Here is a 17,671-nt window from a genome sequence, read left to right on the forward strand (position 1 = left end):
AATTTTCCTTAAACTACCAGGCGATCTCAACAGAACATGAAAACATGAGGGTTAAACTAAGGGACACTGAAATAAACTGAACAGCGGTGTTGCGACACGTTTTAAATCAGCTTTTCTCATGAATATTAAACAGGTGATGTAACTTTCGCCCAGTAGTGATGTGTTGAATGGCAGTAAAGTGGGTGTTAGCTATAGGAGGATTACCACTTATTGCTTGTTCGTTCCATTAGTTCACAGCTGATGCAAGTGGTTGGAAGAAGCATCTTCTTGGTCTTAAACTCTGCTTTCCATGACTAGGTACATTTATATTTATTCATTCATTCATTCATTCATTCATTCATTCATTAATTTTTGTCATCACAACATGGAAAAGTTAAAAGAAATTCTCAAAAATATACATTTTTAGAAGTAGGCCTAGTCAAAACATAGATTGTTTGGTCAGGGCGGCATGTTTAGTCTAATGTGTATCATAAATAAAAACACAACACTTCAGATCATCAGGTTGTGTATCTGTACACCAACACTTGCATACATAAGATCAAAGACAAACATCTGAATTGCTTCCAGCTTCATGTTGATCCAGAAAGACAACATCGTTTGACTTCAAAAAGGGAAAGGGAAACGAAAAGGATGGAGCTGAGAGTTTCTCGTGAGGTGCCTGTGGAAAAACAAGCTCCCTATAAGACTGCAGCTCATGGCAACACTACATTAAATTTTTTTCACAGGTCTTTTTCAAAGAGCACAATAAAGCTGTAAGTGTGATGCTTTCCCTGACGAGTGCATTTCAAATTGTTCCATCAATGCTGTGAAATGCAGGGGCAATTGCTCGACCCGGCAAAGCACCGCTCGACGCACTTATCAGCAAATGGCAAACAGCGCAAGCAAGCGCAAGCTGAGAGATGCTATCATAACCCCGTGGATACCTGGAAAATGCACTGCACTGTGTGACACGATTTTGATTAGCAGCGTTGCATCGCACGGATTAGCTGGCAGGCGGAGTGAAGATGTAAATATGGAATTATCAAGAACAACATTTTCCAGAACAGAAAACCACTTGTTTAAACACATGGGAAAGTGGAAATTGTATATATAATTTATTTATAACGTTAAAGGGGTCATATGATGCTATTTTAAAGATCATTATTTTGTGTATTTGGTGTTATAGAATATGCTGACATGCTTTAATGTTCAAAAAACATTATTTTTCAAATACTGTACGTTATTGTAGGTCCTCTTTGCCCCTCCTCTTTCAAACGCGTCGTTTACTACAAAGTCCCTCCTTCCGACAAGCACAGTCTGCTCTGATTGGCCAGCTGACCCAGTGCATTGTGATTGGCCGAACACCACAAGAATGCGTCGCAAATGTAATGCCCCTTTCAATAATCACAAGCTTCAGCTTTCAACATCAATTTAAAGACAGTAAATAATGTCCTTAGTTTTACCATCAGTTCAAGCCTGAAAGGGGAACAGAGTCGTGTGACAGAAACAGTGATGAAGCTCATATGTATTTGCAGTACACAAGCCGCGATTAAGAAATCTGACTCCACTGTGAGTGACACTGTCTCTCTCTCTCTCACACACACGATGCGTTACTCTACATGCTGCAAAACTCCGCATTTGAACAGTCAATAGCAAAATACTTAAACTATTAATAAAACATACTTACTGTGGCTGATTCAGAATAAGTGCCAGATTGTCATAGCAAAGACAGAATTGACCCCCTTTTTTTTTTTTTTAGAAATAGCCTTTGCACAGCCATCCTTGCAGGCTACTCTCCTAGCTTCACAAAACTGTCGTACATAAAATGCGTTGCACAAAATCTCTGGGTTGTGCTGTTCTGTTGTAAATAAATCGTAACTAATGATTCCTCATTGCATCTACTTTCGGAAGGCCAAATAAATTGCTTTTGTTTTCACACAGAAACACACAGCATCTCCCTGACATGGCTGCATCAACACTACTGCGGTTACTGAAACCATGCCTTTTTTCTTAGCATGAACATTTGGGCGGCATTATGCAAATATTTCCACATTGTGACGTAGACATGTGGGGGCGTGTTTGAAAGAGGCATTTTAGCCCGGTCTGGATCTGCCTTCTGTTTTCGATAGAATAAATCCTTTTGTGGGAGACTTTGAGCTTTGTAACTCTGCAGATCTTATACATGCACAGATAGCTACAAAACACTAAAGAAAAGGAAAAACAGAAATCACATCATATGACCCCTTTAAATACCTTACTAAAATGTACATTCTGTCAGCATTTACTTTCTTTTCACCTACTATTTCACATTTAATAGTTTTGGTTATATATATATTTACATTTTTTTTATAAACATTCAGTTCATATATGATTACATATAAAAAGGGAAGAGAAAGTGAAGTAGTACATTGATTTATGTTGTAGGTAAATTATAAAGTAGATTTATTTAGATCTCCCTCCCTTCCTTCCCCACATAATTTTCCCTAAACTACCAGGCGATCTCAACAGAACATGAAAACATGAGGGTTAAACTAAGGGACACTTAAATAAACTGAAAAGCGGTGGCGACACGTTTTAAATCAGCTTTTCTCATGAATATTAAGCAGGTGATGTAACTTTCGCCCAGTAGTGATGTGTTGAATGGCAGTAAAGTGGGTGTTAGCTATAGGAGGATTACCACTTATTGCTTGTTCGTTCGACCTACTTAGGTCTTTTTTTTTTTTTTTTTTTTTTTAGATTTTGCAGAATACACACACACCACACACACACACACACACACACACACACACACACACACACACACACACAACAAACAAACAAACAAAAAAAAAACATACGTTTATACTATTATTAATATGTTTACATTGTTAGCTAATAGTACACATATCAAAAACATTTTCAATACTTGAAATAAAGGAACATGAAATTTCAGCTTCAGGCATTATTTCATTTAGTTCAAGCTGAATGTCTAAAATAACTAAAATTAAATCTACCAAGATTATATTTCAGTTTTTTTTTTTTTTTTTTTTTTTTGTAATTTTAGCACTTCAATTTAAATGTATATTTTTATTTAGTTGCCAAGACAACATTTCCAATATTTATGTTTAATTTAATTTAATTTAATTTAATTTAATTTAATTTAATTTAATTTAATTTATTATTGTTTTCCTTTATGGCTGATTTATTCATTCAATGTGACAACAACAGGAAGCTTCTTTGTCACAGAGAGTTGAAGACCTCAAGGGCTTTCTCTCCACAGAGGATCCATCTCTCTGTTGCACCATTCATGTCCCTTCCATCCATAGGGCTCTTTTATATCATTAGTTTATGTCCGCTACAAAATATAACACCACGGGGCCTTTCATTTATTAATCTGGCACTCAGATCAACCCCATGGAGGGGCTGGATGGAGAAGCATGCCAGCTGGGTCAGTCTATGTCCAGGCCCCTGGCTGGGTTCACATTCGCCATGAACAAAACGAATCGGCTTGAAAGCCTTTGGATACTGTTGTGCTCAGTTCTGTCTCCACACACACCAAGCGCCATCTCTATCAAACGTGACACAGTTTCCAAGACACCAGGGAGATGACACTTAGAGAGATGACACTCTAAGACACTTAGAGAGATGTTCCTTCCATCCATTAAACCTGACATTAATCTAAACAGGAATACACTGCAAGCAGCAACAGAACTTAACTTGTGTGATCAAATAAAAATAGTGTTATTCTTAAACATGCACACTTTTGACCATGAATGACATTTTCAACATTGCTTTAAATAAAATGGCCAACTCCTTTGTCATGCTAAGACTAATTTCATAGCTCGCATTTTATGTAATGTAAATATACACAATGAAATAATATTTTCACTCTTTTCACACTACAGTTTGACCGTCTCCTTCGTAAATGATTATGCAAATTTGTGAAAAAACGTTATTTGCAACAACATTGTTGGTTTTTGTGTCACCACAAATGAGGGAGAATCATAATTTATCTAAAAAAAAAAGTATTAATTATTTTCACACAATGAAAACTGAAATTTAGGATTGTTTCATTTATGTTTGTTCTGAGTATAAAATAAAATAAAATAAAATAAAATAAAATAAAATAAAATAAAATAAATGAAGGCATTATTTAAAAAAAAAGTTTCCACAAAGATATGATGCACCAAAAAAATAAAATAAAATAATGTTTTCGATATTGTTAATAATAAGATGTTTTAAATAAGTTTGTTTTAGTATGATTTGTGAAGTATGATTATTTGATTGATACTGGAGTAATGATGCTGAAAATGTAGCTTTGATCACAGGAATACATATATATATATATTAATACATTAAAATAGGAAACCGTTAGTTTAAATTAAAATAATATTTCACACTATTTTACAGTATTTTTGATCAAATAAATACAGTCTTGGTGAGCAGAAGAGATTCTTTCAAAACCATTAAACATTCTTACTGACCACAAACTTCTGAATGGTAGCGCATAACAAAAAAAAGGGGCAGTAAAAAACCTGTTAGTCTTCATTAAAATCAACACGACGAGCCTGTAGTTGATGAAACACCTTTAAATGTACAGCACAACTTCTCAAGAATTCTTGATGCTTGAAGAATAAGTCTTAGCACCCCATCATGAGAATCACTGTCACACAACACCGAGAGATGCTGGTGTTCCCTAAATGTCATTAGCATAATTGTCCCCAAAACCCATCAATCTTACCCTCAATAGTGGCTCTTTTTGGCAGTATGGTGACAGCACCAATGGCGGCATCCTCGAGGCCTTGAATAGGGCTGTTCTTGGCTCCCCAGCTATCCGACCCAATCCATAGGAAATGGCCCACTTGATCGGCTCTTTTGCTGGCGTTAAGGATCCCCCTGCAAACATTCCCATACAGGAAACCATTACTGTGACATTGAGGCCCTCTGTGTCTCTTCAAGAGAGCAGGAGATGTGTGCCAGCGACTCTAATAGCATCCAGATTGAATCGTTATTGTGTATGAAATACAAAAAAGCAATTTTCAATGGGTCTGCTTGAATGATGACATGTTGATGTCATTAATCAATACCCCAAGTGGCTGAGCTTATCCAGCAAACAAGATATAAACCCCTCAAGTGCACCCTTGAGTTTTATCTAAGTAATAGTGTTGAGGCCAGTAAGAGTATTGACTTGTTGTCATCGAGTACTGTTAGAACTGGTGATATTTTTGGAGCTCAAAAGGGAGCAATTAATTGCCTGAAAATTTAATTTATTGTAGCTCTATCTTGCAATTTCCACTTCCTCTTCCTCTCCTGGCAATGCTGTCAACAGCTTACCGAATGTCTTCGTCGTAAGCAAAAATAATGACCGCCCGAGCATGACGGGTCTCCAGCAGCTGTCGGATAATCTTGTCAAAATCAGCCTGCTTGTGGTCGTGAGGGATCTTCAGGGACTGAGCGATGCAGATTCCACCTACAGAAAGAACAGAAAGAGACCCGTGAGCGAAGCCGGTGACACCAGAAAGAAAAAAATGAAGAACTTTCTCCTAACGTTAGCATAAAATTCCCATTTGGATGTGTTTGGAACCAAATAATAACATTCTAGGAATGTTCACTTTTTGAATTCAAAAACTAACTTTTCTAGAATATTGTTGGGAGTTTTTTTTGACAACCCAAAAGACAACCTACAAAGAACGTTCTCCAGTGGTTATATTTTGAGGGTTTATTTTTATAATCATAAACCCTCACAGAAGATTTTAGTGAGGTGTTTGTTTGTTTAATTATTTATTTATTTAGCTATCCATTCTTCCTTCCAAAACTAACTTTCCCTTATTTTATTTATTTGTTTTTTTATTTATTTATTTATTTATGTAGTTAGTTATTTATTTATTTATTTAGTTAATTAATTAATTAATTAGTTAGTTAGTTAGTTAGTTAGTTTGTTAGTTTGTTTGTTTTGTTACAAGCTAAGGAGATCCTATACAGAACATTTTCTAATGGTTTCGATTTTTTTTTTAACCATAAACCAATCTTGTGGGGAGGGTTGTTTGTTTGTTTGTTTGTTTGTTTGTTTTTGTGACAAGCTGAAGAGATCCTATACAGAACATTTACATTTTTTATTAAACATAAATCAACCTTGCGGGGAGGGTTGTTTGTTTGTTTGTTTGTTTGTTTGTTTGTTTGTTTTAATCAATTTAATTTTTTTGTTTGTTTATTTGTTTGTTTTTGTGATAAGCTAAAGATATTCTATACAGAACATTTTCTAATGGTTTGTTTTTGTTTTGTTTGTTTTGTTTTTTTTTTCCCATAAACCAATCTTGCGGGGAGGGTTGTTTGTTTGTTTGTTTGTTTGTTTTTGTGACAAGCTAAAGAGATCCTATACAGAAAATTTTCTAATGGTTTAGATTTTTTTCTTTTTTACCATAAATCAATATTGTGGGGAGGGTTGTTTGTTTGTTTGTTTAACTTGAATCCATTTGTTTGTTTGTTTGTTTTTGTGACAAGCTAAATAGATCCTATACAGAGCATTTTCTAATGGTTTCGAATTATTTTTTTTTTAACCATAAATCAATCTTGCGGGGAGGGTTGTTTGTTTATTTTAATTAAATAATTAACTTATTTATTTTTCTTACTTAATGACAAACTAAGAAAGCCTATACAGGATGTTTTTAATAGTTATTATTAGAACATTTTTAGAGGTTGTATTTATTTATTTGTTTGTTTGTTTGTTTGTTTGTCTTTATTTGGAGACAACTTAAAAATAACCTCCACAGAACATTCTCTAATGGTAATCTCTAAAACCAACCTTTCCAGATTGTCACAAGGAGTTTTATATTTCATAAATTGGTTCGATGTCTATTCAAGACCCCTGACCTAAGAATTTCTTCCCTGCACATGTGTGATGAATATCACATAGAAAAGTCCTGAACAGCACTGCCAAGGGAAAGTGTTAGGATTAGTCAAAATCCATCAACAGTTCTGCAGGTTTTGAACCAGATAGAAATGAAATATGTCACTCTCTTATACCAACCGATTTTCAAGACATTTGGACATTCAAGATTCTGCATGACAGACATGCTTAGGAAGAACAAAATTCAGTGCTGTTTGGTAAAGATGTAAGCGAAAGTGAAATACAGCTTCCTCTTTTTATAGTTTGCAGGTTGATGACGACTCCAAATCTCTCTGGTGATTTATTAGACGGTCAGCGTCGATATCTGAGTCTGTACCCACAGCCCTGGAGAGGAGCTTTTATGAGCGTGGCATCAGAAGATTGAAAATGTGATAAAAAAGGACAGGCAAATGATGTAAACCCATGGCAGTTGCTTCAAAATGCTGGCTCTTCTGGAAAGAGAGGTGCTGAACTTGGCATCACTCCCCGTTTGTCTCGCTGAAATCCCACAGCTGTGCTCTTGTGTTCCCGTTCACTGCACAGTGTACTTAGCCATGGGAGTTTTTCCCATTATCTGGAATATTCACTGGGGAAGCTCATACTGTTCTGCCATTCTGCGATAGATGAATCCCATGGAGCAGAATGAATGCCAGAATAGTGGTTGTTTATTGCCATTCAAATGTGCTTTGTTACACAAGTGCAAGAACACTGCTCAAATAGGTTTCCAACAAACTAAACTATTTTACTCACACAATTCACCATTGCACTCCTGAGTGATTTTTCAAACAGTTCATGGGAATCATGAAAAAGACACTGACAGATTCAGTGGCTGATTCCTTAGATTGATTCAAACAAACTAAGTGAAGAGTAAATGACTCTTTAATAGACTGATTAAAAGTAGCAGCTCATATGCTTCATTTGTTCATGAATCAGACTTTACTGGTCTCGCAGTATGTTTCTTTTCAGTCAGCATTTTATTCAGCATTTTCCTGCATTTTTAACTCATTGCATTAAGACTTCTTTCTTTACATTGCAAGATTTCTTTATTATACACTATGTTTTCTTTATCTTTGTTTTGCGAATCATGTGAAAGAACAGTGACACTGACAGATTCAGTGGCTGATTCGTTAGAAGGATTTAAACAAAATAACTTGGGATGACATGATTCTTTTTGACCAACTGAGAAATGTGTTGGTGTGAGATTATTTTTTTTGTTCGTTAGAAGGATTTAAACAAAAATGTTTATTTTCAGTCAGAATTTTATTTAGCAGTTTAATGATTTTTTAAATGAATTATGTTACTTTAAGATTCAGTGACTGATGAATGATTCAAACTAAATAATTAAATAACAGATTCAGTGACTGATTCAAACCCGACTAACTCATATGAATCTCTTTTAAGGACTGATTCAAAGCAGCAGCTAATAAGAGTCATTTGTTCATGAATCAGACTTTAACAGTCTTGTGATATAATTCTTTTCAGTCAACGCTTTCCTGCGTTTTTTACCTCAGGAAACCAAGATTTCTTTGTCATAAAATATGATATTTTTTGTCTTTGTTTTGCAAATCAGTTTGTGTGAATCATTAAATCAAAATTCAATTGAACCGAGATTAGTAACACAGTAATACAGTCAGATTACAGCAACTGACACAGCGATGCATCCGAGTATCACAGAGGAAACTTCAAGGCATGATGGAGATGTAATTTCCTGATGTACTGTACCATCAGATTAAACCACTACACCTTGAAAGGAAGTCCAAAATCTGAACCTTTCCGAATTGAGTTAATGCAATTTAATTGATCTGTCAACTAATGTTAACTGACCAATTAGGATCTTCCAGAAGCATGTCACCAAGTGGCAGGAGTCGCGGTAAATTGACATGGACAGGCCCTGCAGACACCAATTATAATTAAATCCCTCTTAGCCATGGGTTTCAATCCCAACATGCCTCGGAAAATACACAGTGCATGCTGGCGATGTATGCGGCATGAATCACTAAAGCTGATACAGACAGTATTTTCCCTATAGAGCATGCCGTGAAATCTCAGAAATGTAATCCAGCCATTGTTTGCATCTCTCTTTGTCTTTTGTAAGACGCTGCTCAGCAACGCTGTTGTTCTTCTGAGTCAAGATATTATAAAGTGTGTTGGTATGTGTCTTTGTTAAACCTCTGCCGATCTCTGTCACTAATTTCAGTCCTTAAAAATCCCTTTGGACAGTTTCAAAACTCAATTTCCGGTTACTTAAACACAAACTCTATTGAACCCTGAATTCAAATGCCTTATTTGTATGCACCTGTGGAAGATTTGAATTTAAAGTGATTTACTGTACAATGCATTCATAGTCTTTTTTTTTCAGGTAAACCTCTGCTTGCTCTCAGCTCAGAGCTCACCTTAAATTAAAGTGCTGCTGACAGAACAAGCTCAAAGAGATAAAAGTGTACAGATCCGATAAAGTAAAGCCAGGTTTAGTAGCAGGACTCTGACATTTCTCAAGGCCAGTACTGTTATTCACGTCCATAAGCCGGATGTCAGTCGTCGCTGCTGAAGCCCGGCTCTAACAGACTGCAGTGGCTTGACCTGGATCTCGACCAGCGCAATTCAGGACAAACCTCAAGATGAATTGAGTTTATAACTAGAGATGAAATTTTTTTCTAATTTAAAATAAGAATTTAATTCATTTTATATTTTGTAAATAATAGAAAATGCACACCAGCTTTGTTATTGTTAACTAAGACCAACACTATTAAAAAAAATTTAGTAATTGAAATGAAGCTGAAATAAAATAAAAATATTTGATGAAAAACCTAAACAGAATTTATCAGAAATCTTTCCTTGACTAACTGAAATAATTCAAGAAAGCTGAAGTACTAAAACAACTAAAAGAGAAGTAAAAAATAAATGATAACTAAAGTAATAACTACTAAAACATAAACTAAACTTTAAATAAATAAATAAATTAATTAATTATTATTATTTTTTTTTTGTTTGTTTCTGCCTAAAACCAAATCTATTAAAAATCGGTTTTAGTAACTGAAATGAAGCTAAAATAAAATGTACATATTTAATGAAAAACTTTTACAGAAGTTTTTAGAAATATTGCCTTGGTAACTAAGGCAACTAACTTTCACCAAGTGAACGCTGAAGTACTAAAATAAAAAATAATTAAACAGAAATACTACTTAAACTTATGTACATTACATTTACATTTTTTTGTTTGTTTGTTTTTGATAAGTTTTGACATTTATTGTAGTCCAAAACAATGGTTTAATATTTTGGTATGTTACCTTTTAAATTCATAAATTTTTTTAAAATTGTGAACTTTATCTTTTAGTGATGTTATATAGTTTTTTATTCCAGAAATTAAACCAACCAATTAAACCAATAATCACTGGAGTAAAAGTATGCCGACTGCCATAACCCCATTCTCAACCTATTAAAAATGCAAACAAGTGTAATTGTGAATCATTTATCTACTATATATGTGTTCAGTGGTTGTGGGTTGTTTATATCAGTGCAGTTTTTTTTTTTTTTCTTTCAAAGCCTGCATTGCAAAATGTGAGGCTGCTTTATTTTTCCCAATACAGCAAAACAGAGTGACCTACAAATGCTTGATTTACAACTTTCCAGCGCTGTTTTCTCTTCTTTCAGAGCATAAATGTAAGACAAATGAGTTTACATCAACAGATTTCCTGATTTGTTCCAAACCGCCATGCTAAAGCCTAACTCACGCATTTCGTCGCTCAGAGAGGGTGAGGAGAACGGCGTTTTGATGAACAGCCCCTGGTAATTGGCTCTTTGGAGATTGTTGATGCCTCGTCTTTTCATCATGACACTTCAACAGCCATCAGAGACACTCAGAGAAATACATGTTTGAGATTCGAGACACTTCCTGTCATTAGGGGGTAATTTATGCTACATGAATGTGGAGAGCACTGTTTAAATTAAACAGCCAAACGACGACTTGCTGTCAACATGCAATCAGATGCTCGGAAGCAGGTGGATTCACCGCTGAGATGATGTGCACCGCAAACAGTGAATCTAGTGTTCGGGATTTTTCTTTTGGTTTCCAGTACAAACAATAAACAAATAAAAAAATTGAGTTTTTCCATAAGAAGAATTTTTTTTAGTTTAGTTTATATTTAGTTTGATATATATAACAAGACTCAATATCTTATTAAAATTAAAAGTGTTCTTGGTAAAAAGAAAAAAAAGAAAAGAAAAGAAAAAAAAACACTTCCACCAATAGGTTAAGAAAAAAAAAATCTAATTTTCTTTTTAAAATGCTTATTTTCCTGACATTTCTTTTTCTTAAGGCATAATCACAATTTAGTGAGTTTTTGAATTAATTTTATTTTACTGACCACATTGGCATGTTTTTATACAAACTTAATTTTGATACATTTTACAGAAAACAAGACTTAATATTGCATAAAATTAATGAGTTTTTGCATAAACAAACAAAGGGGAATAATAAATGTTTACTTCAAAATAATCAGAAAACATGATCAGAAAAATAAGCTTAATTAAAAAGGATAAAAAGATTAGTTTTATTAAACCATTGGCTTTTTTTGTTTTTCTTCAGAAAACAAGACATATAAAAATTAAGCAAGTTTTTGCTTAAAACAACAAAATATCTGCCAAAGAGGTAAGAAAATAATGAAATAATCATGTAAAAGAATAATTGTTTTCCCTTTGAAATAAGTTTATTTTTCTGACAATGTTGGCAGATATATTGTTAACTCACTAACCTGATCTTTACCTGATATACCCCCCCCCCCCAATAAAAAAAAAAATAAAAATAAAATAAAATAAAATAAATCTTGTTTTCCTATGAATCAAGTTGACACATTTTTAGGTAATTCATCCTTAATATCTTATCAAAATTAAGTGAAAATAATAGTATTCCATTTGATTTAAGTTAATTTTCAGCAGAAAGTATTTATTTATTATTATTATTATTATTATTATTATTATTATTATTATTATTATTATTATTATTATTATTTTATTAAATTAGATTCAATTAAATAATCCCAAAGTCAAAGAAGCCATACAGGTTGAAAACAACATGAGGGTGAGTAAATGAAGAGAATTTTAATTATTTTCGAGTGAACATTCCACTTAATCGTCTTCTTCCATTGGATCAAGGAGCATGTGTTTGTGTAATGAATCTGTGAGGAACATAACCCAGCATATAAGCACTATATAGTGTGAGATGGACGAATTGAGAAGATTAAGCACCAAAAATGAGAGCTAATCTGCTTCATGAATGAGGCTGGTGAGCGAGCGACCAGATTTCACTTACACACATTGATCTCGCTCTAATCCCTGAAAAAAGCCCATTTCCTACTGATCGTATCGCTGCGGTCGGGTCCACACTGACATTTCTCTTATTTCAGGCTGTTCATAGCTGTGTTATGATGAGCCTTGATCCAATTAATCTCAGCAATGGCCGGTTTCCAGTCTGAAACACTTAAACAATGCTTACTGGAATCAGCTGACATTTAAAATCATGGATAATTGTAAAATTGCATGGACATGAACCTACAGAACAAAGATGTTTCTGTACAGCGGGAAAACAATACTAAATGCTAATAAATAAGCAATTAATCATACAATCTTGGAAAGTAATATCAGTTAAATGAACTGAGCAAAAACTTTTTTTTTAATTGTTGATTATGTCAAAGGATCTCCATCCAATCAAATTCTACACAATTTAGCAGTGTGTTGATACAAATTAATCAAATAAATACATTTAATAATGATAATAAAAAAACCTAACTGCAATATTTACATTTTAAGGCAGTTTTGTTTACTTTAGTACAATTAAACTCAAAAAATTCTCACAAAAATTCTTATAAAAACCAAAATTATCCTTTGTGAAAAAGAAGTGGGGTTTTTTTCCGTGATCCATCAATAAAAACCCCACCTGCAGCTGTTTGCGTGAAGTTACGTCTAAAGGAGTGTGTGGGCTTTGAGGATATTAGACACCGGTCTCATAAAGAACTCTAGTTATTGCCCATCTTGGCACTCTACCCTGCTGACGGCACTCCAAGGATGAACGGCTAAAATCTATCAGTATTATGAATGACAAAATATTGATCTAGGTAATTATTTTAAAGTTAATTCATGTCTATTCCCCGGCCAGAGGAATGGCCTGAAATACGACTTCATCCCAGACCTGCTAAATCTAAAAATTACATACGGACTGTCAGAACTTACAAGGTCAGCCTTGAGATACGGGCTAAACTCTGGCAAGCTTGAGTGATCCAGCCACAGTAGCGAACCCACAACTTCAAGGTTGTAATTAAAAAATTGGCAGGGCAATTCTATGTGCCGCTCGATGCTCTCCATCATACAGCCTTACGAAAAACTCAATATCCATGGCATGAGCCGGCGCGAATCCAATAAAACGCCCCTACTGTTTCTCATTTGTGTATATTGGTAAGATGGTGTAGTAAGACATCACACTGTCTTAGATGGCCTTGCGTAGCGTGTTATACTGATTTGTGGCTTTAGGTTAAAGTTGTTTTTCATGGGCCAGCAATTAATTTCTATTGAATATGTAACAAAGGCGAATCATTGCAAGGCTGCAGGCAGATAAACTAAGATCTTTCATCATGCTTTTGTTTTCTGTCTTAAGAGGTTGCAGCTCTGGTATCTTCATCACTACCGGCACAAATTATCCTCTTCAGCTTTTCTCTCAAAACTTTGTGATGCTCTGGCTTTGTTTAGTAATACATGGTCTAGACCAGGGGTGCCCAACCCTGCTCCTGGCGATCGACTGTCCTGCAAAGTTCAGCTCCAACCCTAATCAAACATATCTGAAGCAACTAATTAAGGTCTTCAGGATCACTTAAAAATTAAAGGCAGGCACCCCTGGTCTAGACCTTCCATTTGCCATGCTGAACTAGAAAACAGTTGTGAAGAAACTCAACAAAGGCAATTTGTTACGACATAGTCTGTAGACTTTGCAAACTATGTACAGTATATGTACACACTGGAACAATGTCAGACATGATCATCAGGCCAATCTATCTTCGTTCAGGCACCTCGCATCAAGGTGCATGGGCTTATTTGATAGAAACGCAGAATAGTGGTAGTGTATGAACAAAAAGGGTAGACAAAAAGGGTAAATTAGGTAACACTTTAGATTACAACTCGCAAAGAACTACGTAAGTATACTGAATTCACAGTGTACGTTTCTGTAATTATAGTGTACCTATAATGAATGTACGTGTAGGTATAAGGGAAGCATGTTTGGGTAATAAGAACTGCGTAAGTAAACTGAAGTTACAGCATCATTTTTGTAATTATAGTGTAACTATTCAGTACCTCTGTGTAGGTATAGGGGAATAATATGTGACGTTTGGGGGGAAAAAAAGAGGGCCACTGAAACTTTCCATTCTCACAAATAAACTTTCTTCATATGCAAATTAAGCTAATTTAAAGATACTCCAATTTTACAAATGTTGGCACTATTTTTCAAAATTAATTATGTAAGGAAAACAGACAATGAATTGACTTTTATCAGTACAGTTCTAATGTAGTATTGTAGAGTTTGCATGCACTCAAAATCTGCCTGCAAATTGCATTCTGCAGGTTTTTGCTGTTATGTACACCATTACCTAGTTTGCATAATTCCTTTATTGAATCAAGAGCTAAATGAATATAGATAGAGCATTCAAATAAATGAACAGAAGTCATTCTACTTCAACAAGAGTCAGTGATTCACGGCATTACAAATTACTGTGGCTTTTGGCAATGCAACAAAATTGAGCAGATTTCAACTTCATGCAATTGAGTAGCAATACAAGCGATGCTTTTTACTCTTGTTATTCAGACGTGTCTTTGTGTTACTTGGAAAAATTAACAATGTAGAGGAGACCATTGAAAAGATGACAAGGAAATGTTCAATTTGCACACACAAATTTGATTTAGTTTTTATATAGCTGGCAAACGGATGGATGTCTTTATGGTGGAAAAAGCTTTGTATATCATTCCAACTTCCAGCATCCATGACACTTTCTATATTCACTATGAGAAATGTGACAAACACCCAATAATATCACAGCGATTCAACAGAGTCAGAACAAGCTATAAACTGTAACAAAAATGCTTTGACAAAACATGAGGTAATTTTGCCTCTAGGAATGACTGATAATACAATTGCACACCCCGTCAACCAAGTTCATCAAAATCTCAAAAGCTTGCTCATTTGAATGGCAGGCATGTCACTGCAAGAAACCATTATCTTGAATTGCGTTCTTACTTTCTCGCATCTTAAGCCTGTGGAAAAATAATCAAAAAGCCTCACTTCTGGGAATCTCAACAGACAAAAATGTCAATTACTGAAGCCAATTATATTCTATCATATTAAGAAAGTCAAAAGTAGTGGTACTGGCACTGGTACTTGATACTAAGTTGATGGTATATTTAAAAAAAATGTCACATAATAAGTGGTTTTGAAGATTACCAATTGAAAGTCATATAAAATTCAATCTATCTGAACCTATTCTAATCAGTATTTTGGATTTGGCTGCCTGATAATGCATCCCTCTGGAAGCCACAGCATTTGTACAGCAGCTAGTGAGGGAAACAGACATTAATATTTTACCTGCATCCCTGAAAATCCTCCGGTGACAGTTGTAAAATCTCCCTGGATCCCATCCGTGAGCAAGCTTTCTGTCAGCGAATCAACAAGGCTCACTTTGCTGCTGCTGCAATCCTTCAATAAAAGCATTTTTAAATCATATGTCTTCTTCACATTGTTTCTGTCTTGCAAGGAAGGTTTCTTAGTCATTTAAGGACACTCTCACATTCTCCTCGGGCATGAATGCAGCCATTTTTTATTGACGGTTCACAGTGTTGTTAAATGTCACAACCTCTCTCGATTGTCGTCTATGGTTTCTAAAGCTTTCAGTCTTCTAATGTTTCAATGTCTTGCTACACTCTTAAAAATAAAGGTTCTTCATCGGTATCAATGGTTCAAGAACCTTTAACAATAAAGGTTCCAAAAGGAAGTTTTTACTGTGATGCCATAGAACCGTTTTTTGGTTTCCCAAAGAACCATTCAGTGAACAGTTCTTGAAAGAACTTTTTCTTTTCTTTTTTCTTATTGTGAAGAACATTTTAATATTCTAAAGAACCTTTTTACACTATAAAGAACCTTTTGTGGAATCTTAAAAATAAAGGTTCTTTATTGGCATCGATGGTTCAATGAAGAACCTTAAAGCTTAAAATCCATGGAAACTCTCCATTCCACAAAAGGAATGGAACATGTAGTAGAAAAATGTTCTTTAGATTAATCAAATATTATTTCAACTGAGAGAGAAAGAGATTTCTTTTGGAACTGTTCACTGAAAGATTCTTTGGAACTATATTCTATTCTTCTAAGAACTGTTTTTGAAAGATTTTGTCTGTCTGGTTTATTGAAATGTTCTTCAGGCAACCCAGAATGGTTCTTCTATGACACCACAGCAAAACTCCCCTTTTGCAAACTTTACTTTTAAGAGTCTGGAGAGACATTGGCAGTTATTACAACAAACATGTCTTTCCAAATGCTTGCACGTTAAATGCCACTTATGAATTTTACTGACTAATTACCGGTGTCAACATGTCCTTATGTGTATAGAAGATCAAAAGCAGAGCCATGGGGAAGGAAATGCTTTGTTGGCGAAGATGAAAGCAGACTGTGGTCTAGTTATTATTCTGTCACGCCAGGTTATGCCATTTGTGCCCTTTCGATTGACATGTTTGTTATTTGAGCTCTTAGTGATGGGGAAGGGGTTGGACGATGCTTTGTGTTGCCAGTCTGAAGACTGGATGAACTGACGTAGGCAGTGATTTGTGTCATTCACCCACTGTGCACAGCTTCGATCAGTTTGCGGTTGGTTTCTGAACCCCTCTGGCTCAGTCGTGAAAAGACTGTAACTACTAATCAGTCCCAACATGTCCCTCACTGCCTTGAATGGGCATTTGTTTTGAAGGTTCTTATCATTTTGAACCTTTTTTTTTGTCATTTTTGTCTATTTGTCATTTTTTTGTAATTTATCTTTGACAGCTTACAGGCCTGGCTGTGTTTTCCAAAAGCATTGTAAGGCTAAGTAGAGAGACCATTGGTGCCAAATTTAGCAAAAGTAAGTAATTTTGGACTTACATAGTCTTATAAAAATGACTAAAAATGGAGGCTTCCACCCACTCCTCCCAAATGGTGTCACTTGCTTTAAGCAAGATAAAATGGACAAAATTAATAATAATGAAATATGGATTTAATTCAATTTTCATATTGCTCCTAGCTGACAGTGAATTATATCTGGCTGGTAATAAAAGGAAGCAATGTACACATAATGCTTGCTTGCGTTTTCAAAAGTTCAGCTATTTTTAACTTGATACTCTTGAAAATAGATGCTTTTAAAAATAAAGGTTAATCATTGGAATCTATGGTTAAATAAAGAACCTTCAACATCCATGGAATATTTCCACTGCACAAAAGTTTCTTTATAGTGGAAAAAGGGTCTTTAGATTATTAAAATGTTCTTCAAACTTCAAACTGATCACAGAAAGGTTCTTTGGGGAATTTGAATTGGTTTTTCTATGGCATTGCTTTTGGAACCTTTATTTTTTAAGAGAATAATCATTTTTGGTTCTCCAAAGAACCTATAACAAACTTTATAATAGTCTAACAAACCTCTGTGCAATGGAAAATGTAAATGCATAAGGCTCTTTGCTGAACCACAGATGACAAGAATAAGAGTTTCTTAAAATATGCCACTTACTGGGAGAAAAGTGGAAAGGCGGTGATAATATCAAACATTTTATAAA

General features: G+C 34.7%; 1 protein-coding gene across 4 annotated transcripts in view; it reads right to left on the reverse strand.

The window, feature by feature from the left end:
* The window catches only part of LOC109066562 (metabotropic glutamate receptor 7-like), a 200,621-nt gene that overhangs the window by 105,420 nt on the left and 77,530 nt on the right, over positions 1 to 17,671 (reverse strand). For all 4 annotated transcript variants that reach the window (XM_042712141.1, XM_042712140.1, XM_042712143.1 and 1 more), the window contains exons 3-4: positions 5,293 to 5,428; positions 4,700 to 4,854 (exon numbers count right to left, since the gene is read on the reverse strand). In XM_042712141.1, coding sequence (XP_042568075.1) covers positions 4,700 to 4,854; positions 5,293 to 5,428 — 291 coding nt within the window. The remainder of the gene's footprint in view (positions 1 to 4,699; positions 4,855 to 5,292; positions 5,429 to 17,671) is intronic.

Source organism: Cyprinus carpio, chromosome A22 (assembly GCF_018340385.1).
Source record: "Cyprinus carpio isolate SPL01 chromosome A22, ASM1834038v1, whole genome shotgun sequence".
NCBI lineage: Eukaryota > Metazoa > Chordata > Actinopteri > Cypriniformes > Cyprinidae > Cyprinus > Cyprinus carpio.